The sequence below is a fragment of the Sitophilus oryzae genome, unplaced genomic scaffold (genome assembly GCF_002938485.1).
Source record: "Sitophilus oryzae breed Bouriz unplaced genomic scaffold, Soryzae_2.0 scaffold_769_pilon_pilon, whole genome shotgun sequence".
Classification (NCBI taxonomy): Eukaryota; Metazoa; Arthropoda; class Insecta; order Coleoptera; family Curculionidae; genus Sitophilus; species Sitophilus oryzae.
Window position 1 is genome coordinate 40,530 of NW_022147383.1, and position 13,879 is coordinate 54,408.

Genomic DNA, 13,879 nt, shown 5'->3' on the forward strand with positions numbered 1-13,879 from the left:
TCTGGCACCAATTCATTCAGAAATCGACACGAAAGAGAATTAACAAATATTGACTCAAAACTGACAACTAAAGAGACAGCTTTATTTATTCGTCAAATTACATAGAAACAAACGCCAACCCAGCAAAATATTTTTTCTGCTCCTAACAAATTCCTTGAAATAATCATTTCTGAATATTTTTTAAAACGTAACTCGCTATGGAAAAACTATTGTTTTATACACGACGATAAAAGTGCATTATTGTCTCCCGAAATTAATTCACTCGCGATTTCATCGCTCGTGAATTAATCTTTTCGGTCGACGATAAAATACCATTTTATCGTCTTGTATAAAAAATAAATATTTTTAACAAGGCACATGATTTCTCTTTCGATTTTTAACAAAATACTTTCAAAACGGGCTCTATTAATGCCCTAATGTTTTATTAGGACATTATTAGCGATTTGAGTAAAAATCTGAAATAAAATATTTAATATTCAGTTTTTTCAGAACATCTCCTTCAAAACATCGCTTTGTATCAAGTAGAATTAAATGGATATAATAACTACAACAACTATTCCCTCAGGATATTACTTTCTAATTTTACTTATATTTCTTGTGTTTGATAACAGAACAATTATTTTTATTTTTTAGTTATAACGGTACTGTTTTTGCATATGGGCCACTGGTGCCGGAAAGACTCATACAATGGTAGGAGACTCAAATCATCCGGGGATTATGGTTAGAGCTTTAAATGATATATTCGAAGCGGTTAGAGATAAAGAAGAAGAATATTCGGTAAGTAAGAATAAATTAATATAAACATCCCAATTTCGAACTCGTCTTAAGTAAGTATTATTCTAATTTAAAAATTTGAAAATAATTCTTTTTCCCATCTTATATGGTTTACAGTTTTGTTTAGTTTTTTTATTACTAATTACTCCTACGGATATATTAGTATATTGGTGTGTAAAGTTTGATTTTATTTTATGTTTTTAACTATGGTATAATCAAACTCTTTTTCTCATTTTATGCACAGTTATTACTCAATTTTATACAGGGTGTCCCAGAAATAAGTGCAAATATTTTAACTGGTAGTATAGTCCAACCCCAAAAACATGCCTATGAGTTTTTTTCGCGAAAAAAATTTTGAAAATTCGGAATTTTTTGAAAATTTTTTTGGAAATTTTTTTAGTTTTTATTTAAAAAAAATAATTTCTTGATAATATGGAAACATAGGTAGTAGATTAAATTTACAAGAAAGAAAATCGAAAAAAGATCCAGAGGTTCTAATTTTAGCAAAAAATCATTTTTTTGAAAATTTTCAAAGTAAAATAAGTCCGTTATTTTGGACTTATTTGAAAAACGATAAAGAGAAAATATGTTTCTTTTATCGAGATCTACCACCCCTTAAAATATTTGCACTTATTTCTGGGACACTCTGTATAAATTAAAATACGAGCGAATTATTCTGCAACTGCTAATAAAATGTTGAGAAAATAAACAAATATCATATTTTCTCATATGTTTGGTAGATATTCTTCAAAAAAATTATTCAATTTATATATGATTCGTATTTTAACATAGATTAAATGTTATCAGTTGTTTGTTTTAATTCTCTATTGCGACAAAAATCAAGAATTTAGAGAAAAAAACTTTATTTCATTGAACATTATGTTAGCATTATCAGCAGATGATTTAGACAAGTTTTAATCAATTTTAATCATTTTTGCTGATGATGATCAGGAAACGCGCGTCTACTATTAATAGTAAAATGACTTGGTTTATTGTTGTGAACTAGTTTTTTTTTATTTTGCTGTGTTATAGATTATCAATTAAGACCAATAAGGGCAAATACTCCAGAAGGTAAATCATCAGCATCATCATCAACCAGCCACTAAAGTCCACTGCTGGACGTAGATCTCCCTCGTTTGCTTCCATAACTCCCTATCTTGAGCTATTTGCATCTAGTTACTGTGGATACGCCTTAAGTCGTCATGCCATCTGGTTGGAGGACGGCTTCTGCTTCTGCTTGTTTCGTCTCTTCCGTGCTCTTCACAGTCGAGGACCTGGTTTATTATTGTGAACCAATGAGATATCTGAACCAATGACATCCGGCTGAGATACCTGTAAGGTGGAGACTAGAGGATCTTTTTTCCACCTCTATAACTTGGTCTCTCTTTAGACCTGATACCGGTGTTGTCTCATTTTACATTCTACATGTATTGGAGTAAATTATTGAATAGTTTTTGAAAGATGGTGTCGAATTGGAGAACATCTTTTTCTATGTGGAAGTTGTTAGTATCTTCATTAAGCCTAACACAAGCTGTAGCGTTCTCATAATATACAGGTTGTTAATTTGTTTATTACTCGCCGCAAGAGCTTTATGGTTGAAATATGGCAACCTCGGCCCGCTCGTCGAGAGACGACGCGACGCGACGGGACGAGTCGGCAGCTTAGCTTAGTACTCATTTGGAATGTAGGCAGTGTTGCCATTCTGTTCCCCAATAAGTAACCGTCCAGTTAACAATCTGTATATGTTTAATCATTGTGATGTGAAGTGAGGTAACAAGCTAGATAAATCATACCTAGAATGAAATCGCCCATATCAAATATAACTATTATGTCGGACGCACCCTCCGTTGTCAAGTAGATATTAAAATTATTATATTAAATATAGAAAATAGCAAGTCCGAACAATGACACTGAAATGCAACATTTATCTAATACCTTTAAATGGCAGCCTATATGCTTTGAATATTGATATAATCTAAAACATTTTAACCACTTGGGACTAAACATTAAGATATACGATAAGGTGTTGAACGTTAAAATTGCTTTACTAATTAACTATAAATAGAAAATTAGTTAAAAAGTACTTTAAAAGTAATGTTATTATTTTTATTGCGAAACATATATTTTTAAATTTAATTTTCGTACGAACTATATTCTTTTTGTGATTTTTTTTACAAATTCTAAGAACTAATGCTATCGATTTTCTAAGCATTTGTCTGTAATAAGCCGCAATAACGCTTAATCATCTATTTCCCTGTCAAGGTCTAGTGCTACTTTAGATATCCATTATTAACTATAAGTGAAACCGAAATTCGTTGTAAAGTTTAAGGATACATCATTTAGCGAAATAATATTAACTTAGATTTTGTTGATGGTTTATAATTTACACTGCGTTCTTTTGCTGTTACTTATAATAGCAATAAAATAATATTATAATTTAGTGTAGGTACCCTGGAAATAACACTTTCTTAGTAGAAGTTAATTTTATTTTTGTCAAAAAAATTTGTGAGGAATATTATTTTTTATTTATTATAATAACAAGTATCAATCATTTCCTGATAAAACTAATATTGTTAGCTCCATATGAGTCTAAAAGTGTTTTTGTATATTGTGGTTGATTGAAGAAATTTTCTTTTATAACATTTAATCAGTAACACAACAATAGATTACTATAATCAGGTTGGCATTTCTGGATTTTCGCGTGTGCTAAGAGTACAGTCAAAACGCTCAGCACAACAAGATGTACTGAATAAAAAAAGAAGAACAAGTTTTTTCCTAAGAGCATGGAATATAGCATCGAATTAAGTGCTTATGTAATAAACATTTCTCATTTTTTTGCCATGGAGATTCACTCCAAGATATGTAAATACTGAGCCAAAACTTAAAAATCTTCGACTTTTTTTTGTCAACGACAATGTTTGACGATTTGTCAACAATATTTCTTCTTCTTCTTCTACTTATTTGAGGTCTAGTCGATCTCTTAGTTTTAAGGTTGCCTCTGTAGGAGTTCTTGGAAGTTGGACTGCCAACTGTCTTTCCATCTTTTTGGAGGTCTTCCCGGCCGTCTCTTACCCATGGGTTTTCCTTCAAGAGCTATGTGTGGTAGCCTGTTTTCTTTCATGCGTTTTACGTGTGCGAACCATTGTCTATTTCTTTGCCTACCCCATTTCACTACGTCTTGTATTCCACATTGTTGTCTAATTGTGTTTCTAATTCTATCCCTTCTAGTTTTCCCCATTATAGTTCTTAGGGTCTTTATTTCAGCGACTCTTAACATGTTTTTGGTCTTGTTTGTTTCCTCTCGAATTTCTATGTCATTATTGGTATGATGCAGGTCTAATAAATTTTAATTTTGCTGTCTGTTCTCATGAAGGGGTTTGTCCACACTATTTGCCTCAAACATCCTGACATGGCCGTTGCTCTGTTTGTCTGGCTTCTCAGATCTTTCTCTGGATCATGGTAGTACGACATATATATTTCTAGGTATCTGAACTGTGATATTTGCTCAATAATTATTTTGTTTTCTACTATCAGTTTGCATCCTACCGGCTCTTTAGAAAAAGTTAAGCATTTAGTTTTTTTCTTTAGATCATTAGATTTTTTCTTTTAATCATATTTAATTCTTGACTTACTTGATAGAATTCATAAAGCTGTCTTTTTGCATATCGTCCTTTGTTTCCGCGATAATGGCTGCATCATCAGCGTAACACACTGTGCTAACTCTATTGTGTCCCATTCGATAACCGATATTCATCGAGGTTCTATGATGATGTCCATTAAGAGATTGAATAAGAAGGGACTAAGGATGTCTCCTGGTGTAATGCTTCCTGGTGTTGGTATGTCTCGTGTTATATTATTCCCTGCTTTCACTTTCAAGTGAAAGCAACAATATTTAATATATCAAAACAGAAACATGATCTAGTTGTACTTCTAGCAATATTGCTTAAGAAGAATTTAGATATTTTTTTAGCAAAATTTATTATTTATGAAAATTTATTCCCATATAGTACATATTTGATTAAATGCGGTTATTTTTATGCATGTTTTAAATTGTTTATTTTTAAACATTCTATGTAGATTATCTATAATGACTTTCAGATAATCTACAAAAGCTCTATTAACGCTTCTCTTTCATTTAATGTCTTCATTCACATTTATTATGGCGATCTAGAATTGAAATCTAAAGGCGCCTACACAAAAAGTTCAAGTTCACGAAACAAATCCGGCTAAACATTTGCGACTGAAAACCAAAACAATGCGCTTGAATATGTGATTTTATGTAAATGGCGCCTAATTTATAATCGTGGCATGTTCAAAGAACAAATGAACTTGGGCAGTAGTATTTTAATGGGCTACTAGGACCGTTCCAGATAACAAAGGAAAGAAATAAATGAATTCTTTATACCACCCAGTTATTTTCGCTGCGGAACTAAAAAGGTTACCTTCTGCGTTGTTTGCTTGTTGAATTATTTCCAGTTAAAAACCATTCTTAATATAACACGACGTGAATGTAAAGTGAGCAAGTGTAATTAATTTTGTTCTTCTGTGAGTATGTTTGTATGTGTGAGTGTTTTAATATGTAAGTACTATGGGCAAAGATAAATATCAAATGAAGAGACAATAATATACCCACTTAAATGCATCAAAATTTGTCAAAAAATATGTAATTAGTCGTCTATTATTTTGGATATTATTGTGTTTTTCTAATTTTTACGTTTTCTACATAGGAATTCTGATAAAAATTAAGTTAATTTGACAAGAATAAAACACAGTTTTTAGAAAATACAATTTTTTTTATTTATTTTATAAGATTATACATAATTGATTAAAAATATTTAAGTAAAATGATTAACAAACCTATGCAAACAGTATATTAAAATAAATCATGTCATGTGACAGTAATTATGGAAACAATTAATTACTAAGGGTGTTCAAAGTTTTCGAGAAAGAAAATTTGTCTTTTTTAGGTTTAGCTGTCATCAGACAGTCAGGATTTATTATTTATTTTACAAATTATGGCAATTCCAATCATTCTGTGTTTTTCCAGAGACTGGTTATAACTGATTATTTACCAATACATAAAGAAACTGTACCAATTAATACGTAGAGTCAATCGAGGTAAAGGAAATTTAGACGTAAATGACGTAAATGTAAAAAACACCTCAAATTATCTATTCAAATTATCCCGCTTTTTAATTGTATGTATATGGTCAGTTGGTAGCATTGGAAACCCTGTTGCTAAAATTTATATTTTGTCATAGCGGTGAATGGTTAAATTAAATGTCGGTTGACTCACATCTTCGTTATGCCCTTCCATTCTGGGGTACTTGCTGCGCAACAAAATTTGATTGTATTTTCAGACTTCAGAAGATAGCAGTTCGATATATATTGGGACTGAACTGTAGAACTCACTGTCAGAATTTCTTTAAAAATTTTAAAATACTCCTCCTCTTTTGTTTATTTTTGAATCCGTTTGCTTAATCCGCAAGCACATATCTGTTATTGCCGGAAGGCCATCTCATAACTATCCACTTAGGAATGCGGAGGACGATCTTTATCTATCAACCCCGAGCTCAGAACTAGTTAAAAGTGCAATACTGTACAATGCCAAAAAAATGTACAATCATCTGTCTTTCAATATCAAGTCGCTTTCATTCTTTCCCGCATTTCGCAAAGCTCTGAAATCATACTTACTGCCCTATATGCGGTAAACGACTTTTTTGTTGATGTTTAATAATGAATAATTTTGAATTTTAAAATTTTGACCATCTCACACACTGGTCAAAGGTCAACTATTTAATATTTTATAACTCTTAAAATTATATCTATTTACAATCCTCCTGTTGTAAAATTTTATTCATACGCCTTTTTTTGTCTTCTGCAATTGTCCATGTATGTTCTATTTGTAACTTTAATGACTTAAATTTTTTTGAATTGTATGATTTGTATTGTATAGTAGTGTGAGGTTCTCTTCCTTTTTGAGAACGCTTACGGACGCCGAGTTGCCTTGGTTCGGTACTCGGGCGCCATCCTCAAAGTTTATAGTGTTTGAGAGACCACTAGTGCCAGTACGGGTAGCTTTTATACAGTGGAGATACCCAGGGAGTGATGAGATGAAAATAAAATAAAACACACAATTAACTATAACGTAACACTGGGTTTTTATTAAGAAAGTTAAAAGCATCCCGTTGGACACGGGTGCGAGTCCCGGATCGATCTCGAAGTTAACAGCGTCCCGTGGCACACAGACGCGCGTCCCGGATCGACTTCGAAGTTAGCGACGCGCCGTTGGACACGGACGCGTGTCCCGGATCAGCGTCGAAGTTAGCGACACGCCGTTGTACACGGACGCGGGTCCCGGATTCGCGTCGAAGTTAGCGACGCCTCGGCGAGTTGTACATCGTTCGCATTAGCGCAGCACGCACACACCGCCCGGTCAGGACAGCCTCGGGATTTCGGCGAGATCCCGTCCAGCGTCACTGTCGCAGGGTGCCGTCCGGACGAAACCCCTAGAGAAAAGCGGGCGCGACAGAACCAGCCCCGGGATTTGGGCGAGATGCTGTTCAAGCACCATAAATATTCGCGACCCGTGCGTTTACTGTACTGCCTTAACCGTTAGCTGCCTCACTCTGTCACTTTATCAAAAAAAATCGTTCCTCGCGATCCGGTCAAATAGCCCACAACCTCCGAAGAGGACACCGTTTGGCCTATCTGAGCAAATATAAGTTTTGCTGTCTCTTTGCGTTCGCGCGATTCGGCCAAATAGCCCACAACCTCCGAAGAGGACACCGTTAGGCCTATCTGAGCGAATATAAGTGTCGCTGTCTGCCTTATCCCTGTAACGCGCTTAGGCAGTAGAGTAAACGCTAATGACAATAAAAAAGAATACGACCTACCCTCGAGCACTTCGGCGGCTGGTGCTTACCTTGCACAGTACGGCGGCGATCGGCGGCTGGCAGCTGGTTACTCGGCGGGACATTCCGGGCTCGAACTCACTGTCTCGCGTGCTACCACAAACTGTCGTTTTGGACTGCTGCAGCCGAGGTACTCGACTGGCGCTCCCCTCCACTTAGCGGAGTGGGGCGATCGGCGCGGACTGTTCGTTTTCTCGCATTAAATCTACAGCGATCAAAACCGATCAAAACTCTCTTACATTATGGCAATTACTTTAAATGAATATTTAACTTATTTAATTTAACAAACGGAACACTAATGAAGTGCATTACAATAAGGACTTGATAATTAACAATCATTAACAGTCATTATATAAAAGAAAATGAAATCCCTTTTATAGTAATTAACACAATATACAGGGTCTCCCAGGAATAAGTGCAGACATTTTTATGAACTTCATTACAGTAGTTATTATTTGTATATTTTTTTGTGCTTTTGTTTGTTTTGTAAATGCTTTGTTGATGAAGCTATTTTGGCTTTTTGCACAATAAAGTGTTATTAATTATTTATTATTATTAAATTATTTACTACAATAAAATTTATCTAGCATTTTTCGAAGCAAACAAAGATTGTTTTTTATTCATTAGAAAATATATTGATATTCTCAATCTTAAGTTGAAATATGGTAAGCAAAGGATCTGTAGATACTTCACATTCATTAGAAAATATATTGATATTCTCAATCTTAAGTTGAATTATGGTAAGCAAAAGATCTGTAGACACTTTGATTTTGAGGTTAAGTTGATAATATTGATCCTATTGATCGGATGAAAACTCAGATTTGTTTTCAATTACTTCGTGCATACACCGCGTTGAGGAAAATGGAAACACATGTTTGGGGTAAAGGAAAATATGTTTCCTTTTACCTCAAGTCAGTATAGGTGTGTCAGATTTGATATTAAATCTCTCGATCTTACGATATGTGTGCAGGAGCTCACGATTTATTGCATTTTACCACCTAAAAGATACTGCTTTCAGAAATATTAAAATATCTGAGTTACTAAAAAGCGAAGTTTCTATTTATGAGCTTATTAATATTAATTTACCCCATGGTCACCTCGATTAGTATTCATAGTGAAAAGCAAGTTGTTTTTATTTACCCCAATCAATGTGATGGGTAAATGGAAACACATTAAAACAATCCTTATTTCTACGTCAACAAAAATTGTCATGTTTTTTATGCATATTTTCACTTACCAAGCTGAGAAAGAACCGCCATCCATAGGAAAACTTATAATTTTCTTTTATACCTTATCTAGATAAATTTAAATTAAAGTTTGCAAAAATTGTTTTCATTTACCCCGATTGACCCTACATATAATAAAATTTTTGGGAAAAAATACAAAACCTGCTGTCTTGATTGACAAAAAATACATTTTCTGCTAAAACCAAAATGCAAAAAGTGCAAATTGATTTTTTCCGTGCCTTAGTGATTACATACTTTAGAGTTGGGTTCTAATAACAAAGCATTATGATCAATCGTCATTATTCAGCTTTTTTACCGTTAACTACAGTCATTTTTGGTTATTTGTTTCTTTGTTGTGCTGGTTGGTTTGACTATTTTGTTCCTGAATGCTTTTAAAGTCATAAATTATTTTATATTAAGTCGCCCTCTTGATCTTATTTTACCTTTTGGGTAGTCCGTTGCAGTCGTCGATCATAAGTCCGTTCGACCTATAGTGGCTCTAGTTGTGTCTCTAAGGATTTGATAGCCGTACACATTTCCCGTCCCCGATTTTACATGTTGTTTTTTTATAGTGATTCTTCTCTTGTACAGCCCATCCTGCGGCCGCAAATATATGATATGACCAACCAAAAACCACACCACCGATTCCAATTAAGCAATCAATGTATTATTCATAATTTTTCATAATATACAAATTTATGAGACACCTTTCTTTATTTATTACACGAAAAATATTTATTATTTTTGAAAACATCTGAATATTTTGCTACCAAAACAAACAATTAAAAATATAAAAAATTATTTAGTTATGTTATGTACAATGTTACTCGGTACCACCATTTTTAACATTTATGTTAAATCAATTTCTGAAATTAATAAATTGAGAGAGACGAAACTATTACAAAGTATTTTTACGAAGTCAATATCTATATATTTTTATGAACACATTATTTAATTGATTGGAATAAATTCGTTATATCATTAGTTTCATGAAATATAAGCAGACGATATTTTAATATGTAACTACTAATTACATATTAAAACAATAATTATAAATAAAATATACTTACATAGTATTTGTTTTAGAATCTAACAAAATGTGTAAAATTTCTACTAATTTTAATATTACTTTTTATACATATTAAAATGAATAACCATGTTCTTCTGTCAGGAATACCTTAATCATATACTATTATACTATTAATCAATTTTTTTCTTAACATCATATCATTAAATTTAGTACAATAATGCTATTGACAACATTATTATACTCGTTCATAAAGAAAAATATCCAATTGGAAAATTACAATAACGGAATTGAATTATTAAAATATGAACAATGAACATGATTAAATTAAAAAGTAACGTTAATAAATCGTATAGTTTATTTGTAAGAACAATACTTTAGTAAAATAATACGTATATTTATGGTAATTAAAATATCAATTAATTATTATCTCAGTTAATAAATAGACAAGAAAATATATGTATTTTAGACTTTTTATTAAATTAATGTACTAAATTAACTTAAACTTATTATTTTAGAAATATAAATAGTTTATATATATTTTTTCTATTCTTCAGGTAACAATGTCATACTTGGAATTATACAACGAAAACATTAGGGATTTATTAAACCCATCGTTGGGTTATTTGGAACTACGAGAAGATTCCCGGGGAAGAAACATTCAAGTTGCTGGATTAAGTGAAATATCTACAACATCAACAGATGAAGTAAGTATACAGATCCCCTGATGGCTTACATTTAGTGAGTACCGACATGGCAAGCCCGAGTTGCTTTAATTAGATGATTACTTTGCTTCAACTGCTGTTGGATCAAATCTGTTCTATCAATTTTTTATTTCTATCGATCACCATTGAGCAACCTTTGTATAGTACTAATCATCTGTTCGAATCCTACAGACTGCGCCAGTTAAGTCTTTGTTTTTTGACTTGATTTGTTATATAAATAAAACTATTTTTTGTGGTAACTGCGCAATTTTACATGTGAATTAATATATTACACATTAAATTAAAACATATTTTACACATAGAATTAAATGATCTTACCACGATATTACTGTTTAATTCATCACAATTTCTGTGGCATATTATTGATATTAGAATTATCAGCTGTCATCAATATTAAATCAACGCTGTGCCGGTGAAGCTTAATCACGTGACTAAAAGTTTATTTGGTATGAACTGTATATTTGTTTATAAATTTTCACATAGACAACATTAACTGACTCAAAATAATCTAAGAGTTTTAAAATAGTTTGTTTATTTATTGAAAGTACATTTAGAAATTAATTTACTTGTTATAATCTGTTTTGGTTTTTAAATCTTAAAATAAATAGTAGTATTATTTATGTATTAGCAACTTACTTAAGTCTAATATTTGCTAATTAACCGTATAATGTATTAAAGACTGACAGACCTAATTTCCTTTATTAGAACTTATTAATAATTTTTAGAATTATTTTCCTTCTTAGAAGGAAGCCCATTATTACCTGATTATATTGCTTGCTAATTCATTAATAAAAAATATAACAAAGTAGCCATTATATCAAATAAACAAAGCTAAATTATTTTTAACAAAAAATCATTTCATTAACAGAATTTTGCGGATTTACATAAAAAATTTATTGTTACCAAAATTCTAATTAAAATGACATTTCACTAATCTCTTTAATGCTTTTTTAACAATACAGCTTATAAACGTTTATATTTAGTATCAATATAAATAATCAAATAAATACAAAACCTTAAAATTAAATGTCGTAATCGTAATGGATCTATGATATTAATTAAGATAGGCGTTATTTATTAATTTAAATTTTTAATAACATAAAATACAAACTTTAGAATGTTCCTGAACGTCTTCCGATCTAAAATATTTTTTATATTAAAACTAAAAGAATTTCGAATTTCCATTGTCTTTATTTATTTTGTTTACACAACGTTTCGGTCAGAAGTATCCCTGACCATTATTAAATAATCTAAATTCTAAAACTACTGAGCTTATATACTAGAGACGAGCATTCACCCATGAATCAGTTCGGTGCAGTCAAGCGTGAAGGTATCCACTAAGAATACCTGAATTGAAGCGCTTTATGAGTGGCCGCCATTGTGTTGAAATTTTTATACTTGGATTGCTTATACTAAGGGCTGGCAAAGGTTAGTCTTGGGTCGAGATTTCGGTATGTAAGAAGAGTACAATGCGTTTATAATGTTCTGAACAAAGAGAGGACAGTAAACACGTTGCCAAACGTATGAAATAAACCGAGAAACTGCGCTAAGAGACGTGGAAGGAGATATAGCAGATTTGTCGCAGTTGACCGGTCGACCCAATCAATCAGTCAGTACTTAAAGTTCTAGGAAAAGTTGTACGTCATGCGTTCAGCTTCACGATTTAATTACGTCTCGTGATACTTAATTGGTTTATTTATTAAGAAGTCGTTGTAATTTTCCCTACAGCTTGAATTTTTTTAAGTGCAAGCTAGAAACACTTGCATTTTTGGTAAAAATAAGTGGAATTGAGTGGGTGTTCGATAGTGGTCGCGCTATTAGAACTCTGAATTCAAAAATCGATATCTCGAAATCTATTAGAAATAATAGGTTGTTATTTTCAAGAACTTTGTTAATATTTCTGCTGTATTTTCTTTGTAGACAGTATGTGAAAATCTTTATCAATAAAAAAATTACACGATTGCTGAAAATTGCTATGCTCTAAAAGTAAATGGATGGATTGTTTACAATTTTTGAATGGAAAGAACATCCTTATCGAATTTTTCTTATGTAAAAATATTGTAAAATATCCGATCTTGAAAATAAAAAATAGTTTTAATATCTAAAGTGGTTCTTGAGTTATGGCCTGTTATGTGTTAAAAAGTTGAGTTTTAAAATTATCGCCATTACTGACGTTTTCTCGTTATAAAAAAATGACACCTTAACGATATCCTTATAATTCCATTTCAGATGCTCAGAAACATGTCTAATGATTTTATCTAGTTATCTCTTGAAAAAAAAGTGTTTTAAAGATAAGCGGTTTGCGATCGCGATTTTACTTTACTTGATAGGGAAAGGCGTATCGGCAACGCCGTAACAGCACACCGTCGCGCGTCGCGTCTGTCGGTCGCATTTCTCTCACTCCGACTTAATAAGATTCCTATGCGATTTACTTCCACACACATGTAAATGCCGACCCAAAAGTAACAGTTGCCAGCACGATATTATTATTAGAAATAAATACGGCCTCTTTAAATTTGCGCTTTTTCCAATGGGGTTCTTTGTGGATAACCCGGATTTTCGACTTCATTGTTTCACTTTTTTGCATTTGATTTTTTATGTTCGTCAAGTCGACCATGTAGAGGACGTCCTTTCCAATATACCTGGTAGATGCACTCTTATTCTTGCACTGATAGTTCCGATTTTGTTTTTGTTAGTGCACTTCTTAGAGTAGTCCCAGACTGAAAAACAGTTTTAATTTTATACTGCTTGGTTATTTGCCTTATCTTCTCCGATGTTCCTTTTACATATGAAATCGTCAAGAGAGAGCATCATCCTCAGGCTGACGCACCAATAAGTCAGGCTTGCAATTGGATATAATATTAATTATGGATTTTGCAGAGTAATCATTCTGAAACAAATCAGTTTTAATATTACTTAGTTCAGAATTCAGAGTTCTTGGTCACTGCATATAGTGGTGGCTTTATGACATAATGTTTTAACTATACCTCTTTTTGTTTCTTCAGAATGGTTCGACTGAGAATTTAAATATTGTCCCGTATGTGGGTTTTATAAAAACAGCAGTGCTAATGGATCCATCGCTTCTTCAAACAAGGACATCCAGAAACGGTAGACATACGTTTTCTCTTTCTCAATGGTGAATCTGATTGAGCTACTTCGTGAATTAAGATGATTATGAAAGGAATCCAACTCTCTATCGGTTCCATTCCAGAT

The 13,879-nt window shown here is 32.3% G+C and overlaps 1 protein-coding gene across 2 annotated transcripts in view; it reads left to right on the forward strand.

Annotated features, from left to right (window-relative positions):
- Positions 1-13,879, forward strand: part of LOC115888477 (kinesin-like protein KIF19) — a 44,180-nt gene that overhangs the window by 3,302 nt on the left and 26,999 nt on the right. Inside the window, exons 2-3 of one of the 2 annotated variants that reach the window (XM_030908224.1) lie at positions 634-777; positions 10,499-10,648. In XM_030908224.1, coding sequence (XP_030764084.1) covers positions 688-777; positions 10,499-10,648 — 240 coding nt within the window. In that variant the 5' untranslated portion in view covers positions 634-687. Of the gene's footprint in view, positions 1-633; positions 778-10,498; positions 10,649-13,879 lie in introns of those variants that run through there. The other variant, XM_030908222.1, reaches the window with a different exon arrangement.